We start from the raw sequence: 24,535 nt of genomic DNA, 5'->3' as shown, positions 1-24,535 counted from the left end.
GAAACCCTCCTTGAGCCTAGCAGGAGAGTCAGGCCAACAGAATTTTTTCAAAGCCCCTGTCTTCAGATATAATTTTTAAAAGGTGTGTATATACGTATGTGGAACAGCAAGGACTTGTTTTTTACAACAGGGGCAAGGGCACCTTAACAAAATCATCATGAGCAAAAGAATACAATATTTGCAGTATGACATAGTAAAGTAATGACAGCACTCGCATGCTGTTGACCTCAACTAGTAACATAGCAGTAAAAGCTGAAGTGCCTTGTCTCCTCTGGAACACTAGAACAAGATAGTAATTTCAGTTAGTTACTTCACTGAATGTTTGTCCCTCCATAAACTAAAATAAGTGAAATAAAAAGAACACCTTCCTTGGCACTTATTACATAACTAGGAGCCAAGTCAGCAGGCGACTGACTTCCTCCACCCTCCTGAATCATTACTGTGCACTTATTAAATTTACAGGTAATAATAAATTAGGAGGGCTGGAGGCACTTGCAAGCATGGGATCAGTGTGATCTCAGCCAATTGGAAAAATGATCTGAAATATGTAGGGGGAAAAAGTCAACATGGAAAAGTGTGAAGTTATGCACTTAGGAAGAAAGACTCAGTTGCACACCTCTGAAATGGGCAGCGGCTGTCCTGATAGCAGCTCCTCAGAAAAGGCTCCAGCAAACCTACGGGGTGAACGCGAGTCAGTTATGCCACGTGGCTGTACACAAACTAAACATCACAGTGGAACAGTGAATCAGGAGTGCCAGATGTAAGATGCATCAAGCCATGCCTTCAGCCTACAAAGCACTGATACAGCACACAGTGGGGTAACCTGCTGGGAGCACTGCACTTCCAGAGGGAGGAACATGGACTGGTGAAAGTACAGAGAACAATAAAAATGAATGGAAAACATGACCTATGAGGAGACACTGACAGACCTGACTCTGTTTAGACTGGAAAAGTCTGAGAGGAGACATGATAACAATCTTCAAGTATGTAGAAGGTTGTGGCAAAGAGGAGGCAATAAATTATGTCTGTGCCTAATGGGTTAGGACAAAGACTAATGGGTTTAAATTGTAGCTAGGGAGTTTACCACCTGGAGAAGCTGTGGAATCACTATAACCAGAGGTTTTTAGGAACAGGTTAGACAAACATCTGTCAAGAATGATTTAGATGTAGCTGCTTTAAGCTCAGGGGCTAGCCTTTGAAAATGATTTCTCAAGGTTTGTCTTTCCTCTGTACATAGATGACAGGATCAACCTAATTACCACATCTTAAAACACCTCTCTGTTTCAGGCAGACTTTTTTCCAGTAGCAAAAACAGCAAAACAAAACCCAACCAATCGAAAACTCTCCTTTCCCTCACTTGCATGGAAGTAAAGGTGTGAGGTCAATTGTTCACATTAGTTAAGACACTCCAAATATTTCACTGTGGTTCATTTAATTTTAGCCAAGACATAAGATTAGTCTGCATGCTTTAAAACAATCCAGGAACGGAATACATTTCACCTTACGTGCAATCAAATTCATTGTTGCCATAATTCTAACCACTGGTGCCACAGGATTTACACTAACAATGTATTTGGTACAGTGTCTTCTTTTCAGCAGCATTCTGCTTTCATGGAAATATATACAGCAAGGACCTTCAGTTAAACTTTACCTTTTGGATTAAAATATATTTCTCAGGTAAGTACATTGTATTCACATCAAATATGTAACGATTCAACACAAAACTGTTAATATGGAAGTTGTTTGCCATCTCAGTAACCTCTGCAGGCCTCCTCAGGTGTATGTTGCTTTCAGAGCTTCCACTATTCACTCACCAAAAATGTGTTATTATTACAAATACATTCTTCTCCCTTGAACATTATTCAAATGCCTGGGACAGAGTCCACTCACAGCATCACTGTGTGAGTTTTCAAAATTAAACAGAATTACTCCTGCTTTATGAGGTGTAGAATTCTGAAGAGCAGAATCTGGCTCGAGTGATCATGGGCAATTTGATGAGTAAAAATACAATTTAGACAATAAGATAAAAATTAATATCATCCAGATATATCTTACTGTCCTTGAGTAAGAGTACTCTTCTAAACCTGCAAAGGCTTCAAAGAAGGCAGTATATATTGCATTGTATGCTGTTAGCCTTCCATTCGTTTTGATATATATTTTAGAATTGCAGTTCGTGCACTGAAGTAGAGCATCCAAAAATGATATTAATACCAATTTCATCCTATGCCACTTCATTTTTACTTATACTGTACACACTCCACTGCTGTCAGAAATGGTTTATGCTATTTTTATTGATATTTCTCCCTCTTACAATAAAACACTGTAAGACAGACTTGTTCGCTGTCCAAAACGGAAAATTTGATTCATGATGCATTTTTAAAAACATAACTAGGTATCAAAAAAAGAAGAAACAACGTAGGAAAAACAAGGTTAAATGTCTCTGACTGCCTCCAGTTATTCCAGTAGTATAATGGAAATGGAAAGCAATACAGTCCTGAAGAACATATCTGAAGAACACTTTTTTTTATGGTGAGCAAAGGAAATGGCAGAGGTAGAACTATGGCAGAGCCGGACGAAAAGAGAGTTTGTTCATGGGCTTGCTCTCCTCCTCCTCCTCCTGATAGTGCAAACCAGACTTGTCCTGCTCTTCTGGGGCCACAGTATGGTATAAGTGCTGGAAAGCCACTCCTCACCTCATGTGTCTCTGCAATACTCTTTAAAAAGCGTTCTTGTTGGTAATGCTGGGTAGTTTGGCTTTTCTATTCCTGTAACCTCCTTCGTTTTCCAAACCCCTGTTGATTCCCCCACACCCTTCCTCTGCATTATAGTCTTCTTCCTCCTTCCTGACATAGGGTTTTTTTCCTTCTCCCCTGTTACCTACAACTTTCTAAGCCTTGCTACTACTTTATGCTCCTCCCCACCTCTCTGTCCTCACCTTCAAGCTCATATTACACTTCCTTTGTCTACTCAGTATCTGCAAAACATGACCCAGCACTGCTACTCTCCCATTCCTTTCAGCACTCCTACCGCTGTCCTTGAAATGGCCACTTTGTCCATTCCTGCTCTGAAACAATCTCAGTCACTCATAACAGCATCATTTCTCATTATCCTGTGTTCTCGTGACACAAGGAAATCTAGATCTCTATGTTTGCCTTTGCCTCAGCAGCTGCCTTTTCTTACAGACGCCTCTGCTTCTCTCACATCCCATACTCTAGATTGGACAGCGGTAAGGTAAAATGGAGAAATGTGTGAGGGGGACTACTCACCCTCTTTTTCCTTCATATCCATCTCCCATCCTTGTTGAGTTCACTGACTTGATCCGTATTTGCTCACAATCGCTTCTGTATTAGACCTGCACCTCTAGTTCAACTCTTTAGATGCTGTAATAGTGCACTGAATAATAATAACTTCAAAGATTTGCTTTAACTCCCTTTTATTACTATAAGCAAGGACTCACTGAATCAGAGCCTTGATTGCAACCTCTCCCCCTTTCCCCTCCTAGGGGCTTGCCTGCGTAAGGTTGGGTGAACTTCTAGTGCAGCTGTGAGGCCTTGAATCAAAGAAAGAGCTTTATGGGAAAAACTCTGTAAGACAAAGCTATGAGGATCAGAGGCCTGATACCCTTCACTCAGGAGCAGCTTTAACGCTTTCACTCAGGAGCAGCTTTAAAGCTCAGGCTCTCACCCTCTGCCTGAGCACCTATCTAGTGGTGGCTCCTATATCACCCTAATTCTGACTCGCATCTTGACCCACTCACTTGGCTTCTTGACTTGACCTTAGATCTGCCTCATCAGTACAGACATGTCAGGAGAGCTGGACTGCTGGTTGAACCTGGCTTTTGCTGCCTGGCCTGTCCTGCTCGCCTCGCCTTGCTCCTGGGGTACATGGTCCTTGCAGTGAGGCAGCTGCCTCTGCCTGCCTTGCTGTGAGCCTTGCCTTCCAGCCGCCTTTCCTTCACGGAAGGGAAAGCCTGCTCTTCCTGCTCCCTGACACACAAGAAGAGCATTATAAAGTGTGTCTTTTGTTTTTAACAGGAAAGTAATTACTTGCCAGACGTATGGGCTTGCTCAATTCCTTCATGCTTTGAGATTTGACTGATACAGAATATTTTAAAATAAAAATCAGTTGAAATCTTAGCAAAGTTTGTAATCATACTGACTTCTGCATTCAGTGTGAGCAGGAGCGAAAAATAAAAATATGATCCTGAACTCATTTTCTTGTGTTTAATTCCCCTCAAGATAAAAAAGTAATATTGAATAAAGAAAAGGAATCACAATCAAAAATGCAGGACCACAAATGTAGGTTGTTTGCCTGCTGGCTTGCCCATGAAGGGCTAACACGAGGCTCAGGTCACACTCCTTTCTTCAAGATATCAACAGTAGCATCAGTAATATTCAGCATTACCCACAAATAAACAAACAGCATAAATCCACAAGGTAAGCCAGACCATTTTCTCTCACACATAGACTTTCTTTCTCAACTTTCCTTGTTTCTGGAAGCTTTTTTCCATGCTTTGTTTTCATTTCCTCCAAGCTCCAGAGTTTGCCACGAACCCATATGGTATACCTTCTCAGTTAAGAAAGGTTCCAGTTTCATTCTGTGTACAAACATGGATATCACCTGATATTTTGCAAACCACCTGATCCCAGTTTTTAACAGGATTCAACTCAGACCTGGATCCCCTTACATCTTCTAACCCTTTAAGAATCAGACCAAAATATTGTGCAAATCCTGTTTAAAAGAAAATAATTCTGTGACACTCAATAGAAGATGTTCAGCTAGGAAAGTCCTTTGCATAAATAGCATGGAGAGAGACAGGAAAACACCACTCCTCCCCTCAAAATCTAAGGACATTCAAGGACAGATTCTACATGATGATACAATAAATATTTAATGAAACTAGGCTGTTCTTTTGCCAGCTGTTTTCCTCACACATTGCCACATGTTCCTTCAAAGACAGCCTTCTGATTTTCATGAGATTTGGGAGATATACTGTAGTCACTTTTTTCCAAAAACAATATGGAAACAAACCCAAAATTATTCAAAATGACCTATGAAGTGTTTATATCTATGGTTGTTTATGACAGTTTGACAGCAGAAATAAGTTATTCATCTTAGTTAATCAGGAACTTTTCCTATCCGCTTTTAGAACTGCCTCATTTCAGAGAGTCTTGTCTTCATGCCAGAAACTGAAAACATGAACTGTCAGGATTGCCTTTTTAAAACCAAATGTATTTTGCTTCTGAGGGTAGAGTGCTATTTTGCAGAGTAGTATTTTATGACTGTAATCCTTCAGTAACTGAGTATAGTCTCCTGTGTCCTTCTGTCAAAAGGATCTCAGAAGGATAACTCAGTGACTATGAAAATTTTAAATATTATTATACCTATAGGTATGGCTGGTAGCACCATCTAACACTGTATTTTCCTCATATTTGCCATTAGAAAACCTGCTTTCAAGCATTTAACTTTGCCAAACTTGAAGTGTGTCAGCTGAAGTTTTCCATTCAGAAAACCACAAGCATTTAGGCATTTCTGAGGAACCCAGAGCAAAAAAAAAAATTTGTTTGCAATATATGAAAAAATTGTAGTGAATTTCCATTTGAAAAGATGTAGTGCTTCTGTGGTAGGGCACATTGTCTCTTACCCCTTAAGGGAAGAAGGGGTTAAGAAATTCTTGGGCTACCAAGGAGCTGCACATATGCCAGTCCTGAGGAGATGAAAGTATGTACTCAGCATGGATTGATGATGATGTGGTCACAGCCAAAATGTCCTAAAGGGCTTTTCTGTCCAGCACAAGTCCTTGATAAAACTAACCAGAAAGTCTTACTCTTTTGAGTCTTACTCTAAGGAAATAGAGATAATCTCCCTCAGAGTTGGAAGAACCCTTTCTGCAAAGATCAAACTGATATTAAGAGAGGTTATTGAGATACACACTGGCTGACTGGGGTCTGCCAGAGGTTAGTCCCAGAAAGTAGAACTACAAAATGGAAGCCCTTCACTTCTGTCCCATGAGATTGTGACAACCTCAATGCTTGCAGCAAGGCCTCAGAATTTGAGGGTGTCCTCTGCCTCAAGAATGTTATTCTTCTGTCTGCAAAATTTGGACTAACTTTTTTTTTAATTAGCAATAATTACAGTTCACACATCCTTAGTAGATGTTTCAAATTCTCAGAAGAATCTGTCCCCACCAAGCAAGCGAGCTTCAACCCACAGCTAAGACGACCTTCCTTGCAATTGCAGCTGTGGGCCGTGCTAGTTTTCTGCATTCGAATACTGACTCTTGGTGTAGAGTCCAGATGATATAACCGAGAAAGCACCTAAATGAAGTTTGAAGACGACCATCCTGAGGTTCTCTGCAGTGGAGATAAAAACTCTAATCTTGCTGATAATCCACAAAGGTATCAGTATGTACCCACGTAGCAGAATGTGTCCTCTGTTTCATTTGGTTTTGAACCAAAAAAAGTATTCACATGTATGTAGCACATTTGCTTTGATCATACCAGGCCTAATTTTGATATTCAGATTCCTGAGACTCCTGCTGAGTATCATTAAGCTGCCCCACCACCCCTACAGCTACTGATGAGATAGTTGTGTTGCTGTGTTGTGAGGAATATCAGAATGTGATCCATAGTGACAGCATATGGTTTTGCTCAGCAAAATACAGCTAAAGTTTTTTTCAAAAGAACGTAAGTTTAAAACTTATGGAAACATCGTGACTTACATATACTAGATGTTGCATATAGAAATTTGGGGTGCCAATCATATACAACATTCTTTACAGTACTGAAGGTGATCTGGCCATATTGATTGATGTTCAAGTGGCAGTGGGAATCCCATTTTTTCCCCTTTAGCTTTTTTTTTTTTTTAAGTGACCAGATTGGTAAAGTTTAGTGATTCTGTCTTGCCAAATTTAACTGAGATGGCAGCATGATTTTTCAAGGCAAAAGAAATCTGTCTTCTTCCATTATTCATTTACATGCTGAATACTCTTACTCAGAATCCATGAAAGCTTAGAATACCTAGTTAAAAAAAAAAAAAGTCTAACAAACTTCATATAAATCAAGACAAGTAAACTAGGAAGAATACAAAAAAAAAAAATTTTTTTCCATAACTTTATTTTCATATTATTTAAATATTTTGAAAATATTTAAACAGTAATTAAAATACAAAAATAACTTACTTGCATATAAAGTTATTTTAATAATATCAGACTGTAGCAACAAGGTAATTTTCTAAAGAGATGACCTTTCTCACATACCCCCTAAGAGACAAAAAGAATATAGGATAAAGGGTAAAACAGTAAAATTCTGCCTTTAAGCAACATCTGTGCTGATTACAGTAACCTCAAAGGACGATAACAGAAGGACTATCGTGGCCGTTCGGAAAGACAGAAAATTCTTCCTTCTTACAGATTAATTTAAATATTTGGCCACAGGCAGAGGTAGCTTTAAAACTGTAACAGGTGTTATTTTTACTGCATTTGCAATCTACAGAATGTGGTCCCAGTCTAGCAGAGTACTACAGCATATATCTAAGTATATGCTGTAGTCCCAGAAGCCCAAGAAGTCTTCTGAAAGCCACTTCTGTGGTGATCTGCTAGAATGAACTCAGAATGAGCACTCCCTTTTCTTGACCTCTTACTTTTATTGCAAAAATAAGGGCAACAGATTTAATCTATACAACAGAGAGCTTCAAGAACAGTTTGAGGAACTTGCAGACAACTAAATCAGAAGAAAACTTCAGTTTAAAAGGGAATATTATGCTTCTTGCCCAGTTACTGGTCTCCTATCTCTCAGCAAGTCGTTATCCTCAGAGCACCAGGGCCAAAGCTCCATAAGCTGGCAAACATCAGGGTAGAAACAACTGGAGTTTGCCATCCAAGGTGGCTGTGGTGAGCTGCAGTTCAAAAGAAAAAAAACATATGGCTTTAATAAAGATCTTTCCAGTGAGTGAAGTTTGCTTTAATGGGCAACCAGTTGAATGAAGACCATTAAGGAGATATTTAAATTACTTTTATGTTAAGAGAACCAGGATTCACTTCAAAAATAAAAGCAACAACTTAAGCTATAGGCACTTCTAAACCAAGATAGTCTGAAAATTTCCTTCTACTTTGATTTTTGTACTCCAATTACTTTCAAGTTTGTGTCAAGATCAGCTAACACATCAACTGAAGCATATGTATAAACACATACAAAAAGCAAACAGGCCTTAGCATATAAGGCTCAAGAAGGAAGCACGGAAGAAATATGAAAGAGCTGGAATGAATGAAGATGGAAAATACTTAAAATGAATTAAAAATCTGGCATACCAACAAATGCAGTGTTCAGATTTTTATTGGTGTTAAATGTAGTACAGTAATTTCCTTTGTAAGAAAGTATACTGAAAAAGGCAAACTTTTATAAAGAGGCAAGCCTCAATGACATTCACTAAGAGCCCTCAATTACATTAGCTTTCTTTCATCATTCTCATGAAATCTTAAATGTAAGATTACAGAAATACTATTTTCTGCAATTACATCTACAAATAAGCATTGGAAATCCTACTGTACTTTGGAAAATGATGATCTATAAACAGAATCTTTCATTCAAGAGGTTTATTCCTTGCATGTTAGGATTTACAGTTACTGATATCAGTGGCAAAAGTGAAGAGCTGGAACAAGAATTGTATTTCATGCTGTAATCAGTTCATCAAAACTACGCTCATCAAATCACTAATAGTTCTGCACAACTTTTCCTCATCCTCAATTTTCTTAATCTGTTCTTTGTCTTTGACTCATTTATTTTCTTCCTTTGGCTAAAGTGGTCTGTGGTCAATAAATTATCTCCTTGGCTTTGTATTTCCTCCTGCAGTATCTCCAATGACAAATTCTTTTAATCTCTCACAACTGTTATCTCCTCTGGGGTGCAACTTTACAGTTCTTTAATTTTCTTCTCTCTCACTTACATAATCTTAAAACTGTAGACTACTCAGGATTGTCTGGCTGTCTACTGCCTGTAGACTACTCAGCCTGCTGCTTCTAATTGTACTCATTTCAGCCATCCAAGACAATTACATCTTTCACAAAGACTTTCATTGGCTCCTTATCTAGCTCCTTATTCTTGGAAAGATGATCTGTCTATAAAGTATCTAAGTGATCTATCCTTACTAAGTTTTTGTACCCATTTATCTTGGAAAAACTAAAATGTGTTTTTATTATTATTTAACCTTATTACTGAAGAGCTGACCTAACCCTATAAATCTGAGATGGATTCTATTTTAACTGAAGATCCATTATTAAGAAGATAATGTAGAACCCTTGTTTAGTTCTCAATTGAAAATAAAATAATTGATCCTGAATTTTTAACAACACTCAAGGAGGTTGTCTAGTCCAATCTTCTGCTCTATGTGGGACCACTGAAAGTACTAGATCAGGTCAGCCATAGCTTTGCTTAGCCAAATCTTGAAAAGCTACAAAGACAGCAGATTTTACAATTCCAGTGCTGCACTGCTCTCCTAGTAATTTTCTTTTTTCAGATGCCCAACTTGAACCTCAAAAGCCACAGTGTGTGGCCAACACCTCTTATCAAATCCTTTGATGCTACTGAGACATGCCTTCCACTTGCTAAATGTAAATGTATTCCCTAAACTACTATTACGTTCTTCTTCCAGAGTCCTGATGTTTTATCATCCATTAAAAGTGACCATCCTATTCCATCTAACCACCTTATTTCCACACTTCTGACCATACAAAACCACAGAATCATAGAAAGATTAGCTGGACCAAGAAAGTTCACTTTCTGCCTTCCAGACTTCTCCTTGCTAGGCCACGTTCTGTACGCTGCTGAGTATCTTTGTACCCCTTTGCTAGACCCTCTTCAGCTTCTTAACATCCCATCTGAACTAGGGGTCCTGAAATTGGACCCCATAATCCACGTATGGCCTCACCAGCACTGAAGAGAAGGGGTAATAAATTCCCTTGATCTGCTGGCCCTTGATTATGTAGCTACTACGGCTACATAATATAGCCCAGTACGTGGTTTGCCTTATTCTCAGTAAGAGCATACAGTTGGCTCAAATTCAGTTTGGCAAACACAATAACCCAAAGGCTGGTTGCTCAACCAGTCACTTCAAATCCCATACCAACGTATGACTGGTACTGTCCCAGATGCAGAACTTTGCACTTCTCCTTAATGAAGAACCTTCATGAGGTTTCTTTGGACCAGTCCTCAGGTTTATCAAGGTCTCTCTAGTTTACAGTTCTGCCATCCAGAACGTCAGCTACTCCCCCTGATTTAGTTTAATCTGCCAACTTGCTGAACACTTTGGCAGTCTGTCTTGCCATCCTGGTTGCTGATGAAAACAGTGAATAACAGCGACCCTAGAACTGGGCCCCAGGGTACTCCACTTGTCACCTTACACTAGCTAGAAGTAAACCATTAATCATTATATTTTGAACCCAGCAGTCCAGCTGATTTTCAACCTATCTAACAAACCATTTATCTGGCCCATACTTCCTCAGCGACTACTCAAAAGTCCTCTGCTCTTTCCTTTCTTTTCTCCTGCTTTTTCAACCTGCTTTCATTGGCAAAGGATAAAAGAGGCTGCCCTTAGATTTTGTAACTCTCCTAAGAAGTGTTACACTCAATATCTTGTCATGGGCAAAAGGAATATACGCTGTATACAGAGCCTAGAATTTTTTGTTAGCCCAAGTAATGTTTTAAAAGCTTCATCAAAAAAAAAAATTATTAGACATTACATCTGGAATTCACAGAACTAAGCTAAAAGCAGTCATGATGATGGCTGATTGACATCCTTGTTAACTCTTCTGTTCTCGCTTTTGATGTACCTATCACTTCTCTTCTCACTCTTCCTTCCACAGGCCAAACAAGGACAATTCAAACAGGAACAACTCAAACGTGAATCAACACCTCTCTGCAAAAGCCACAGCGTAAGTTGTCCCTAAGTACCAAGCACCACGTAAAAATAGAGCAGAATTTACTACCCATGTTGTAGACAACTGCTTGCTGTGCTGCCACCCTGCATTACAGCAATATAGAGGATTTCACACTATCTATGTCTGTTAGTGCAGTACTTTTGAAGAGCAGTCAGTTGATATAAAGGTTAAAACAAAAATACTATAATTGTGAGGAGACAGTTACGAGTTTGAATGTTCAATTCAAGCAGAAGTCTACATGATCACCTAAAACTTATCCAACTTTTTAGTGCAGTAAGATTAAGTGCCGTAATCATCTTCGGAATCATATTGAGCAGTTTTTTAAATGTTACACTAAGTCCTATAGCTAATCCTTGAATTTTAGTTTGCCTTTTGAAGCTGAGTTTACTGAAACGTCACCCTCCTCTACAGCATTTATTTACTCCTTCCTCCTACTGGAATAGGACAGAAAGATCATATGGCTATAGGACAATGTGCCAGACTATCTCATCAGTAGAATTGTCATGTACATTCCTGTGAAAAAAAATTGCAAATATTTGTACTTCTGTGGCCATGTCTACATCAGCAAGTAGTATGGCACGATAGCAGCGGATCTGCAGAGTGAAACTGTTGGTGCTGAGGACTCAACTTCCAAATTACATGTATGTTTCATGGGTTTAATTCAGACTACCCCTAGTCTAGCCCCATAGATTGAAAGTCCATTAGCACACTGACTGCCTCATTGCAGCTCATCTTTTAGTTTAGTTTAATCTGAGACAAATCCAGTTCACACCCTCAAGAGAGTGTTCAGTGAGAACCAAAGCAGGATAAGTGAGGACAACTGGGAGAGTCACTTCAAAAGCGCATTTCTGATTCAAACTAAATTGCTAAATACGCACCCACAGGAAGTCTAGTTCAGCCTTCACATTTTAGAATAAATTTCTATATCCGATTGCTAAAAAAGCATTTTCCCTTTTAAATGTGGCATACTTGCTTTAGAAGTGACTGAAGATCAACGCAGGGCCTCCATACCAACAGTTTTACTCTCTGTATTACATCTTGGACAATATAGAAATGTTAATTAATAGTACAATTCATTACATTTTAGCAAAGATAATAGCAATGTATATTAAAATATTATATTAAATTATAATTATTAGATTATATTATATTAAAAGAGATAAATTTGAATAAACGTTTCCAAAAAAAGTTTAATTTATGCCAATATTTCATTTCCCAAAATAAGCAATGTTAGCATAAAATGTCACAGTGAGCAGCAGTACCAGAGAGTACTTCTCTCACACCAAAACCTGGGCAGCTAGCAGAGAAATATAATTCTAACAAACAGGAAAGCTAAAAAAAAAAAAAAAAAATCATTAAAAGCACTGAAAAGTGAAAAGAGAGAAAGAAACACAGGGAATAGCTGAAGTATTCTGGAAATGATTAGCAAATACATTTCTTAGTTTGCTATGTCCCAGGAAGCATAGTATAGTTGCAAGTGACAAAGTCATAGCACTTTTTTTCTGTAAGAAATTTAAAAGGTTGTACAATTTATCAACTCAAATAATTCTAATCTTTCAGTTTTATAACTTCATTTCAAGTGACATCAGAGTTGCAAGGGATAGAAGTCACTGGAAAACTAAAATGAGTGACATTTTAGGAAGCCAGATATAATAACATGGTTGCAATGAAATTATTTGAACCGCACAAAATTCTTCATTTTTGATTTTTTCTAACATACTGAAGTAGTGAAGTATTTGTTTTGGACTCAAAACTTAGGAAGTCTCAGTGTCAACCAATAATGTTATTCTTTCTTCTCATATAGGCATTGATTGAGTCATAAATTTGAAGCTGTCCTTCTCAATCTCTTAAAGGTAAGCAAATAAAATATCCTAAGAAAGTCCCCATCTTCCCCTTTTCCAGTGTTTGATCCCATAGATCAAACATATGTTTGCTAGATTAATATTCTCCTGCAAAATATCTGACTTTGGAACTCATATCAGCCATTACTATTCTAGCCTCAGTTACTGGTAGCTACTCCGATATGCATCATACTATCTAAGCAAAATGTATGTTTGAGACTGCAGTACAGGCATCTGACAGAAGTTTCATTTTGCATCATATACTCAGGAATAAGCAGGTATCAGGCCTGTTCCACTAGTCTGATCAAAGTACTGTATAAACTAGCAGATGGAGGTAGTGGATGGGGGCTTCCCTGCAAACAATTTACTTTCTGCTTATGCCTTGAAACCTAAGCAAGGGCTACAACGTCAGTCCATTTGTTGCTTCTTGCATAACAGAGATGTGTAAGTAAGAAATACGAAAGGTCAGAATATTGGGCTGGGTATTAGACTAAGACATAGGGTGAAAAAAATGTACGAGATACAAACCTTTCTTTCTAAACTTCTTGGTAGCAGAACTCTTAATAGTATTTTTTGTTATACTACATACACACTTACTGTATCACTTACCTTGAACACTGAAGATTGTAGAGGTGTAATATTTGTAATAAAGATTGTAGAGGTGTAATATTTGTAATAATACATAAATTTAAGCAGTAGATCTTTCACTAGTCTTTTTAATTCGTAGTACAACCAAAGATATTTTAAAATCAATGCACAACAATCAGCAGAAAATTACCAAAACATGCTGATAGAATTAGCCTCAGTAGAATACTAAAATAGTAAAGTTTGATTTAAATAAAACCTTTTTAATAAAAAATAATAGCAATGCAGCATTTCAAACCTCAGGAGACCCACATTTCTATGCTGACAACTCTTTACCAGCTGTCAATCTGTGCAATTAAGATTTTACAAATGAAATTGGATTTTCTGAAAATGAGTTCACTCAACTCCCTCAGCTCCCAAACATGCTACTCCAAAACTGTGCTTTAAATTACATTTGAAATAACTGTAGTAGTTATTAGTCAATATACTACTCAAATTTTGAAAAAAAAAAAGAAAACTTGCATACTATTACACGTTTTTGGCATCAGTTATGTGAATAATTTGAAACCTATGAAAAGGTTTGCTATGGGACAAACACTGAAACATTATGGAATATTAGAGAGGATATGAGAGCATGGACTAGTTATCAATGGATATCCGTAGTGACACATGCAAGTAGGGCGGAGGAGAAAGTGTAGTTTTGTGCATTTTAGAGCTTATTACAGAATTATCAAAGTTTAGAAGACATATATGACATCCAGTACCAGAACTGGGAGTGAACAAGTTGTTCTTGAACATAATCCCCCTCTGTTTGATGTGCCATGGATGATATACAAGTTTACTGCAGTAAAGTCACAAACTGCTGTTAATTAACTAACTAATTTGAAGACATGGTATAGGCATTGCATAGCTATAGTATGTATTTTTAATTATCTTTTGAAGCTTGGAAAACATGCTTCTATTGTTACGCTACATCAAAAAAAAGTGCCGTAAATTAGAGACCTAGAGGCTTTTAAGCAAGAAGCACAAATAGTTGGCTTTGTATGGTAATGCATATAACAAAAATATTTTGCTTTCATATTTTGCACTTGACATCCTTATGCATATGGTATAAGTTTGAAGATATACTGTATTTCAAAAAATAATAAGAACCAAAGCAATGCCTGTCAGACTTGCTTTGCAAGCTCACAATATGATTTTGCTTTGTATTAATCAGCAGAAATATATAAACATGTATAATATGCAAACAGAGGTAAAAATCTTGAAAAAACCCACTAGCTGAGCAGCAAAATGTAACATCTTGCCAAAAATGCAGTATCTCAGCAGACCACACAGGAATGTAGTTTTTAGGGGGTTACTATTTTCAGTTTTCTTTATTCAAACTATTATTTGAAAATGAGAGGGCACATGTAAAACCAAAACTGCAAAGATTAATCTAAGGATGGTGTCTGTAAGCATCTAAGCACATACTTTTATGCCTATTTTAAATCATGATGGAAACATTGATAACTTGTAGACTTTTGTAATGCAATAGCAGGATTTCTCTACATCTTTTCTGCCTGCTTATTGTGCTTCTTCTAAAATCCCTCCCAATTTAAGCCCTTTTCACTTCTTACAAGCTTTTTGTAGTTGCTAAATCCACCAACTCTGTACCTCCAAAGTATAAACGCCTTCAGCTGCAGCAGATACGTAGGAAAAGTCAGTGAATTTGAGGGGTGGGAAAAAAAAAAAAAAGAGAGAGAGAGAAAGAGAGAGAGATGATTCTATATTTAAGGATGCACAGAATTCAGTTTCCACACTTTAATTTTTCCTTGATAAAAAGCTTTCCAACTAAAAATCCTAACGGAAGTAAGTTGCGTTAACTGACTAGTTCATTTAATTTCCAGTCACCTTCATTCACTGCCAGAAGCAGAGGATGTGAACCCATACAGCTCTGTAAAATCATCCCTGAAGTTGCTTCAATCAGATAAAGAATTCTTAACGTCAAATTGTTGCATAGGGCTTACAGGAACAGCTGCTACAATTTCTGCTTTCAAAGTAGCAATCACTGTTCAGGGAAGCATTTGTTTATGGTTTGGCAAGTCAGTCACCCTTGCTGCTTCTTTCATTTTCTTATGTGGCATATATCATTGATATGATAGAAAAAAAGTGATCAAACCTGAAAGGAAAGTATAATATACTTTGTTGTTATTTACTAATACTTGCGTATGGGATTGGAAAAGCAATGACAAAAATTATATCATGCTCTTATTTCTAAGAGTGATTAGATACATCCTACAGTTCACAACAAAATATAGGGATCAGTTATCATCTGAAATGCTTTTCAGACCAGTGCATTTCTGCAGATCTATGAGCGTTTAGGCACATAGGTAACTTTTCTGTACAGAAAGTGTGTTTCAGAGAACTAAGAATCATCGAGGACTAAACGGCCATTGTGACATCAGCCTCCTTGGTTATTTTTTCCCCCCCATTTAGATGCTCAAATTCTGTTTTTGTCTAGTTCTCAATCTTTCCTGAGTCTATCTAGCTTCAGCTTTCCATCTACAAAATGGCGATAACGCAACTTTTATAGCTGACAGCTTGTTATGAGAATACCTATAATAAAAATTTGAAGTTTATCCTAACTTACAATTATAGCCATTGCTGCTAGATGTGTGACCACTGCAGTGACAACCAGTGCTGAAAATGTAATATAGATATCACATTTAATAGCATATGTATTATATTTTGACCTTTTGTTGCCTCTAAAGCGATTTTTTTTCCCCACTGGTATCTTTTGGCTTTTGCTGGAGTACATACAAATAACCTAGATGCCATTGAGAGAGAAATTGCTACTCCAGCATTTACACAAGAGCCTGCCACTGCTTACTGCCCACAATGGAAGTTTAGATTCTTTCTGCATTCTACCATGCACGCAAGAGGCAAAATAATCACACCAAATTAGACTTATACATCCATTTTCTAATTTGATTTACACATTTTTACGTTTGTCTTTGAACGCTCTAACATCATTTTTACAGTATAATCTTTAGTTTAAGAACATCTTTAAAGTTTCCGTTTTAGGTTGAAGATCACGTAGACTCCTATTTCACTCCATAGGGAGCCTTGCCACTGTCTGTGCTTCAAGACCCCAGAATCTAAATTAACAAGAAAAATGTAGTCTTGCTTTTCAAAGGAAATGTCAATTCATTCCACAGCTACCAAACAGCATGTGCAATAAGTTCAGGGTCTAAAGTTATCTCCCACAGCCTTCTGGTCTATTAAATCAGCATATATTGACACTTGTCAAATAGAAGTGCTTCCCAGTCTCCTCAGTCATTGTGCTGTGCAAATATAAACAGTAAATAAAGGGACTACTTAAAAAAAAAAATTCAAGTGATTTTACATAAACAATTTACATATGCAAAACAATATTATAAAAGCTACTCAAAACCAGAATCACTAATTACATAGAACCAAGAGATGTTATACCAAAGCCCATCACAAATTGAACCGTTCTGATTACAAATTTACCTTTTCTTTCTTTCGAAAATAAAGATTTAAAAAACACTCAAATTGCTCTGTGTTACAACTTTTTAGTTGACCACCATGGAAACACTGAGCCTGCAGTTGGGCAATGGGATCCCATCCTGGAAACACTGAGCCTGCGGTTGGGCAATGGGATCCCATCCTGCAGCACAGTGTCTCACTCACCCCTGGACGGACACAGGCAGCTCTACCACTGTTAGCTCTGGTGGTGACACTGGGCACAGAAGCATCTACCAGTGAGTGACATTGGTCATTCTGACAGCAGCACCTGCAAGAGGAAGTGGCAGGGACTTCCTCATGCACAGACTAGGGATGGAGGAGAAGCATCAGCCATAGCAGCAGAACTCATGGCAAAAGAGAAAGCTGGTTTTTCCTAAATTTCAAACCTAAAAAGCACAACAGCCAACCTGTAATCAGATCAATACAGTATGTTTGGGGGTTCTTCTCAGACTCTTTATGAACATTTGATTGCTTCTCTCCTCTTTTTTTTCAGATAATCTCAGAAAGCAGAGATTTAACTAAAGGCACCAACCTTCTATAGGCTATTCGGAGTGTCACAGGCTTGTCTTATTCATGCCTTTTGCGCTCGGCATAACTGAGCATAAAACAGCCTCTCTATGTGGCTTCCAAGTATAATCTATGCAAAGGTCAGAATAACCAAACATCTTCCTAGCAAGTATCTATTTTGAAAATGAACTTGGAATTAGTCACACAGATAAAATACAAATAGAATGTCTCTTTCTGTATTGCCATACAGCAGTATCTTCAGTTTTGTGGTTTTCAGCTAATTATTAGCATTGAGAAAAGGCAGTGCTCAATGGGTTTGAAGTGTGGTAAGCAAGAACAAACCCTATCTTTTACTGCACATATTGCAGTATACTGGCATTACTGACACAATAAATCTCAATTTCAGAGAACTGGCAATAAGCCACATTCCAAATCGATGCTGTAAATCCCACAGTAGTTTGACCACTGTTTTTATTTTTAAAACTATACACTTTAAATAACAATGGAAATCTCTAAGTGCCAAGTCTCTTTAAAAACATATGAGTTTAAACTAACTCATAACTAGACTAACATCAGAACTAAATCTGTTGTAACTGTAATGATTTTTAATATCAATTAAGTATACATATGCATTTATTTTTATATGACATGCCTAAATAGCCTTAAAACATATTATAAAACTCTAGATTCTTAATACTGCTCATGCCTACAGTAACACATGCTTTAGGAAAAAAACCCACATCTTTTTTCAGTGGATGCAGTCAATGACAGAAACAAAAATTTATCCTCCTAGACATCATTGAACAGAAAGAGATGATCTGTGGATTTACAAGTGGCACACTCACAGCTGAAATATACAGCTGTCAGAAGGCAAATGATATGACTGAAGTGAACTTGATAGGAAAACAACTACTACTAAATACTAATGTTTGTCAGTAAAAACATAACCAACAAAATATTATTGCACTTGATTTTTGTATTGGTTTGACAGCTAGCAACAAGCTACAGCATCAGGAAAAAGAGACAATATGGAACTGATTTTTATTGTATTTTTCCGGTTCTGAAACTGATGTCTACAGCAGTGTAACACTCACCACTTTTATCCCTGAAGGTCTACAGTGCTTGAAGGCTTTGCCAGTTCTGGTTTTGTGGTTTAACCCAAGAACAGAAGTCATTTAAGTAGCACTTATCAGGAAAAGATTTGTTTTCTTGAAAGATGATTGCTTAATCTGACAGCTACACTCTAAGCATTGAGTCAGATCAAAGCCACATGTGTTTTCACATACAGAAGACAAAATAAGGCTAAGGCTAAGGTAGTTCTCCTACTACAGAAATGGGAAGTGAGGAGAAGATCTAGAAAAGATAGGTTGGCAGTTATTAATCATAGTTCCTCGAGGTGTAGAGTCCACGCATATGGTCGTATAGAGAGTGAATATATATCGCATCATTCAAGGCCTGAGGACTTTTTGGCTTTCATAGTACCTAGAGATAGCATGCTCACACTTTTCCTTCCCATAGGCTCAGTGCATAGATATAGTGGGCAGAGCATCTTGCTCTATTTCTGTTCCCCGCAGACACAGAATCCGCATCGCAGATTTCCAGACAGAAATCTCTGAAGAATGGTAGACGACTGTCAGAAAGTGAATATATGCATGTCTTAAAAAACCTCAGTATGGCTCAGAACACTCAGAACCTCAGTAAGGTTGACACTTCAGGTGTAATTAATCTCACCTAAACTTAGATGTCTCTAATACAGGTACCTAAATCTAAACTGGTGTTGAGCCTCTCATTACAGACAATAGAAAGCCTAGCCAATATAGCAAACGAAGTCTAGAGCCAAATTCCTTTCCAATGTAGACTCATGGATCAAGTAGATTTTGGACACTGTGCACTGTATTAGCAGGTATCTGATAGAACTTGCCACCAGATACAGATACAGTGATCTGCCAGCCTGATCTTACAAGGAGGTGATGCAAAGGGAAGCAGTAAGCAGGACAGTTTGTTACTTTCTTGGCGCCGGGAACACAAGGTGGCTGAAAGAAACAGACCCAACAGTGGTCTTTCAGCAGTGGGACTTCCGTTTCCTTCTCTAACGGTCCTGTTAACTAAACTGATTTCACAACTGACTGAAGGTAGCCAAGAGAGGTCATCGAAGGCCAGCTTCCCACTGAATCTTCACAGCAAAACCTTCTTTTTAAAGCATCGTATTTTCTATATGTAATTTTCTGCCTGAATAAAATATTCAAGAAACATAGATCTGAAAGGCAATAATCTTAATTTTATGACCTTACCTAGGTTTCCAGTCACTTAAAGTTCTTAAAAGAGGTTACATCAAATAGACACTTCAGCAGAGCCAAATCATGTAAGTAAATTTATTTAGAATTTCTGTCTAGATTTCTCAGCGCATTTATTCAAGTGCTTTTATTTGGAGCAGAAGAACAGACATACTGCATCAGGCTAAAGGTTCATTTTGCCAGGCTCCATCAAGGTGTCTGTCTCCAAGACTGCCATAAACAAATGCCCTAGGGATTAGTGAGATACTCCTACAGCTTGCACCTATGTTCAGCCTAGGGACTTCCCTAGCCAGATAAAATTTCTATGTATTTAGTAATGTAGTCAAAGGCTGACCCTAGTGGTCTCCCTATCCACGAAGCAGTCATTGTTAGTATCTAAAATCTGATCTCTTCATACATCCCGATGTGACAGGGTAACTGAATTCTCCCTCTCCTATTGAATTTCCTGCCCTTACTGATGTAGCATAATACAGTCAGGGTTGCCATCTTGGCTGTGTTATCAGGATATAAACCCAATACTGTATTCTTCCTATATAGGTCCAGAATTTCAGCCTGTACAGGTTTACTTATTACTTGTTGAGGTTTCTTAGTTTTATCCAATCCTAATCTGTCTTTAACATGAAGCAAACCTCTTCTGCTAGCATGACTTAGTCTATCTATCCTCCCTATACATTTTGTATACTTGTACTGCAGTGTCTCACTGAATATCCTTCTTCTACTAAATTTGTGATAAACTTAATACATCATCTAGGGCTCTCTGCATCTACTGCTAGACGTTCCACTTCCCCCAGTTTATTTTTTAGTATTTGTGCAAATATATCACTAGTTCAGTTCTCAGCAGCCTAGTTTCTATTTTCTACCTAACTACTTCTACCTTCCGACCTACCTGTAAAAATATAGAATTCATAGAAATGTCATACCAAATACAACCTTAAGTTTTAGAAACTTAGCTCCTTTATGACTCAAATTAAGTCCATCTCTTCTGGAGAGATGTTCCCTGGAACCTCCTGGACAGTGTCCCTATTATATCATATTGTTTAAATGTATCACCTATTTCAGCACCTGCACCTCTTTGCTGTCAGCATTTAGTAAGTATTATTTATGTGCTCAAAAAAGCAAAATTTGCATCTATATTTAACACTACATTTTTATAAGCAAATAAAACCAGTAATTGCAGACAAGCTTTTCTAGCGTGTGAAACTGACATGACCAAAATGCAACGTGACGCACTTTTAAATTTATCTCCTTGCTGCTATACCAACATTTAGATATCTTTTCCATTTAAATCTGATCTTGAGGAAGGAAACCTGAGGAAATAAGCTACCACAGATAGAACCAGGAAGTCCTGTAAGAGATCCACATTTGTTTGACTTTACCTTCTCAAACACAGATAGGAATCTGTGTAAGTGCATAAAACTACCCAAACAGCAAAACAAGCAAAACCAAATAAAACAGCCTCACCTAAAACAATGTCATCCACTCCACATTTTTCTGCCTTTAAAGCTGAAGAAACACGACAGCTATAATGCTTATCTCACTGCTGAAATATAGTTCACTACAGCAATGCAAATGCTCTGAGAATGCATATGATACAGAACAGAATTATACGGAAACCGCTGCACATTTTCCAGATTTAAGGAAAACCCAACCCAAAACCCAAAGCCAATGGCTTGTTCAGTTCAATAAGAGACTTTCCACTAACTTCAATGGGCATTGGATCAGACCCTCATGTAAAAGCGCCAGTAAGCGGAACAACACACCAATTTTACTTTTTACAGTTACTTTTTACAATGCAGAGCTATCAAAAAATCCAGTTTTGCTGCTTGCTGCTATACTATTAATAACAACTTGCATAGGCCCCCAAATGCTGTTTTTCTTTTAATAGGCCATATTAAATGTTAGCATACCAGAAAGCATGCCCTTTTGGCAATAAATCCTGATGTGAGCAGTGCACTAGGACAGAGTAGTAGTAAAAGTTCCTTACATAACTAGGTATATATCAATACATCAAATCCCAGCTGCTAAAATTCAAATACAGAAGACAATATAAAAAAACTCTAAAAATAAAAATAAGTCAGACAGACTTAATAAAAGCACGGGATGAGCAGTGGGGAAATTGGAGAATGGTTCCACAGCCATAACATTCATGTTCTAATCCTTCTCATACATGAAATGTTACTGGACAGAAGAACTACTGAGAGAATGTTTTATATAAAATTGGTATCATGAACTTAAATTTAAGTTCCCCTTTTTTTTGGTGAGATTTGATGACTACAGATGTTCTCTTTCTCCAAACTTTCTACTTTTGAATAAAATCATTATAGTGGCTTGGGCTTTGTGATATCAGAGCTGTTTTTATGCAGACAGACTTTTAAGTCAAAAACAATTATCCTTTTTCTTGTTGCTTTCACAAGATTGAGCAGAAAGTTAGAGTGTAAAAGAACAGTTACTTTAGAACACCTGAACATCTTAACAATGAAAAGTGAACTGAGAAAAGGACTGATTAAGTACAACTGTTCTTTCATACAATCTGTTCTTTATTAAATTTGGTTGCACTGCAAAGTTCTGTTCCAAAAGGCACTCCAGGCTGGTGGTCTGACACCTCGGGGGACTGCTCAAAGGATGCATGTAGTCTGACACTTCGAAGCCACTAATTCCAGCTCAGGCTAGTGCTTATCAAGCACAGTAACTACTCACTCCATAATAAGTGGGTGGTTCACTGCTAATGGGAAAGCGTATTGTGTAAAGTAAAATCACAAACGGCAGTACTAAGCAAACAGAGGTAAGATTATGGAGTAAGAACTACACTTTTCTCCGCCAGAAATGATACCCCCAGGACAGGGTCAAATGCACTGAAGTAGAACAATTAAAGGAAGTGCAATTTATTACTGTATATGTTTTGTGAATGAAAGGAAACTACAGACAGCATCTTTTATAGCAAGAAAATACCACACTTCACCTCCAACCCCACAGAAGGTATTTACATGTTAACTTACTATCATTTTAGAGATGTAACTTAGGTTATAATAGCAATATCCCTTGCTTTGGAATCACGTATTTTAATGTTAAATTATTTTCAGTATAAAATATACATTTTTCATTTGTGAGCAGTATGATCGCAAGGCAATAGTAATGGAAGTGGCTAAATACACTACATAGGTTCTTTAAGTAGCCCTCCAACACTACAATCAAGTCCTTTCAAATGCATATCTCAGCTTTTTCATGTATAATTGAAAGCATTCATTGATGTATCACACAATTTATCCACAAGAATGAAAAAATATTTTTCTGGTTAATTTTCTTCAACTTATTTAGATCTGGAGGAAAATAACAATGAAAAAATCTAGAGTGGATAGGGAATGATGGTGTACAAAAAAGTCAGTATTTTCTTTTTTCTGAATAACATTTGAAATGGATGTTACATAAACATAACAAAGAGTCTGACAAAACAATAATGGTTTTACTTCCCTGCTGTACATTCGTTCCAAAGACAATTGTGGCAAATTTCTTACTGCATGTCTCAGGTTCCATACAATCAAAATAAGAAACTACAGACATGTAGTCTGGCTGTGGAAGACTCAGGAGGGACACAGACTGGAAAAGTGAAAGAACCTGTTTAATCTTTTTCTGGTTTAGGGGACAGAGAAGGGGAATGGAAGGTAATAAATAATGACCAAAGTATTTAAATCTGAAAAAAAAAAAAATTTCAAAACGGGAGTGAACCATTTATATTTAATCCATGCTCACATCTAAAGTTCACGCAGACCATTACCACTTTCAAAAGCTTTCAGTCTTATTTAAATTCTAAACAGGCCCACATATCTAAGCCAGGAATTTCATCCTTTAGTATAATAAAGGCAAAACTCCAGTTGACTTCCTTGGGGCCAGGGCTGTAATTAATATCTTTAATTTAGAGTACATACATGTAAGCCACTTCATCAGTTCTTCTCACCGCCTTTGCAAGACTACAGAAGTACAGAAAGCCAACGGTAACGTTAGATGATTTATTTATGTATATATACATGCACTAGACTAACTAGCAAGTTTCATATCAAATAAGGAAGCGAAAGTATTTTGACTTATTTGAAATATAGAGCTGAGATAGCTTCAGAAGACAGGGCAAGCTCACTTCAGACAATATGACCAATATGAACAAGGACTTTTCTAATTTCTCCAGACTGAAAAGTTTAAATCCAGCTTGGCCAGCATTTCACAGAGCCCCCACATCCATGGGGACCCATGCAGGGGCTCTCACCCTCCCTCCAGGAAATGGCAGGATACTCAGTCTGACAGTGGCCCCAGCCCCACGTTATGTGGCAGTTTCCCTGTCCACACTGCAGCAGATAACAGAGAACAGATGTCGTGCCTGGCTTCTGCCCATGCTGTAATAGTAGCACAGCATCTGGATCTGGGCATCTGCACATGGTTCACCTAATCCCTGTGTGAGAGATCCACTGAAAAGTTTTATCTGGAGCAGAGACAAAGTAGCATAGCACCACCAATACTAGGGGGACAGTTGCTGCAGATAGAGAGCCTAAGAAGCAAAAGCATTTGTCTCATTGTGTGAGAACTGACAGGACTGATTCTGAGGTTTTACTCTCATTAACGATGCACTTTGTGAAATATTATTCTACACATATTATTTCCCAAATTGTCAGCTATGTTTTCTGGCCTTCTCATATGCAGAAGGCTGAGCTTCCTAGGAAAAGATTAGCTTGTGTTTGCATCAAGTCTATTGGAGTCAAATAAGAGACACCATTTCTCAAGACTAGTAAAGAGTTTCTTGAAATGCAGTGCCCAAAACTGGCCATAGTGCTTCATTTGATGACTTAGCAGTACTTAATTTT

The 24,535-nt window shown here is 37.6% G+C and overlaps 1 protein-coding gene across 3 annotated transcripts in view; it reads right to left on the bottom strand.

Annotated features, from left to right (window-relative positions):
• Positions 1-7,185: 7,185 nt before the first annotated feature.
• Positions 7,186-24,535, bottom strand: part of WDR27 (WD repeat domain 27) — a 145,140-nt gene continuing 127,790 nt past the window's right edge. For all 3 annotated transcript variants that reach the window (XM_009680961.2, XM_068939113.1, XM_068939114.1), the window contains one exon: positions 7,186-7,896. In XM_009680961.2, the coding sequence (XP_009679256.2) occupies positions 7,758-7,896 (139 nt within the window). In that variant the 3' untranslated portion in view covers positions 7,186-7,757. The remainder of the gene's footprint in view (positions 7,897-24,535) is intronic.

Source organism: Struthio camelus, chromosome 3 (assembly GCF_040807025.1).
Source record: "Struthio camelus isolate bStrCam1 chromosome 3, bStrCam1.hap1, whole genome shotgun sequence".
Lineage (NCBI taxonomy): Eukaryota > Metazoa > Chordata > Aves > Struthioniformes > Struthionidae > Struthio > Struthio camelus.
This window is presented reverse-complemented; position numbering and strand designations above follow the sequence as displayed.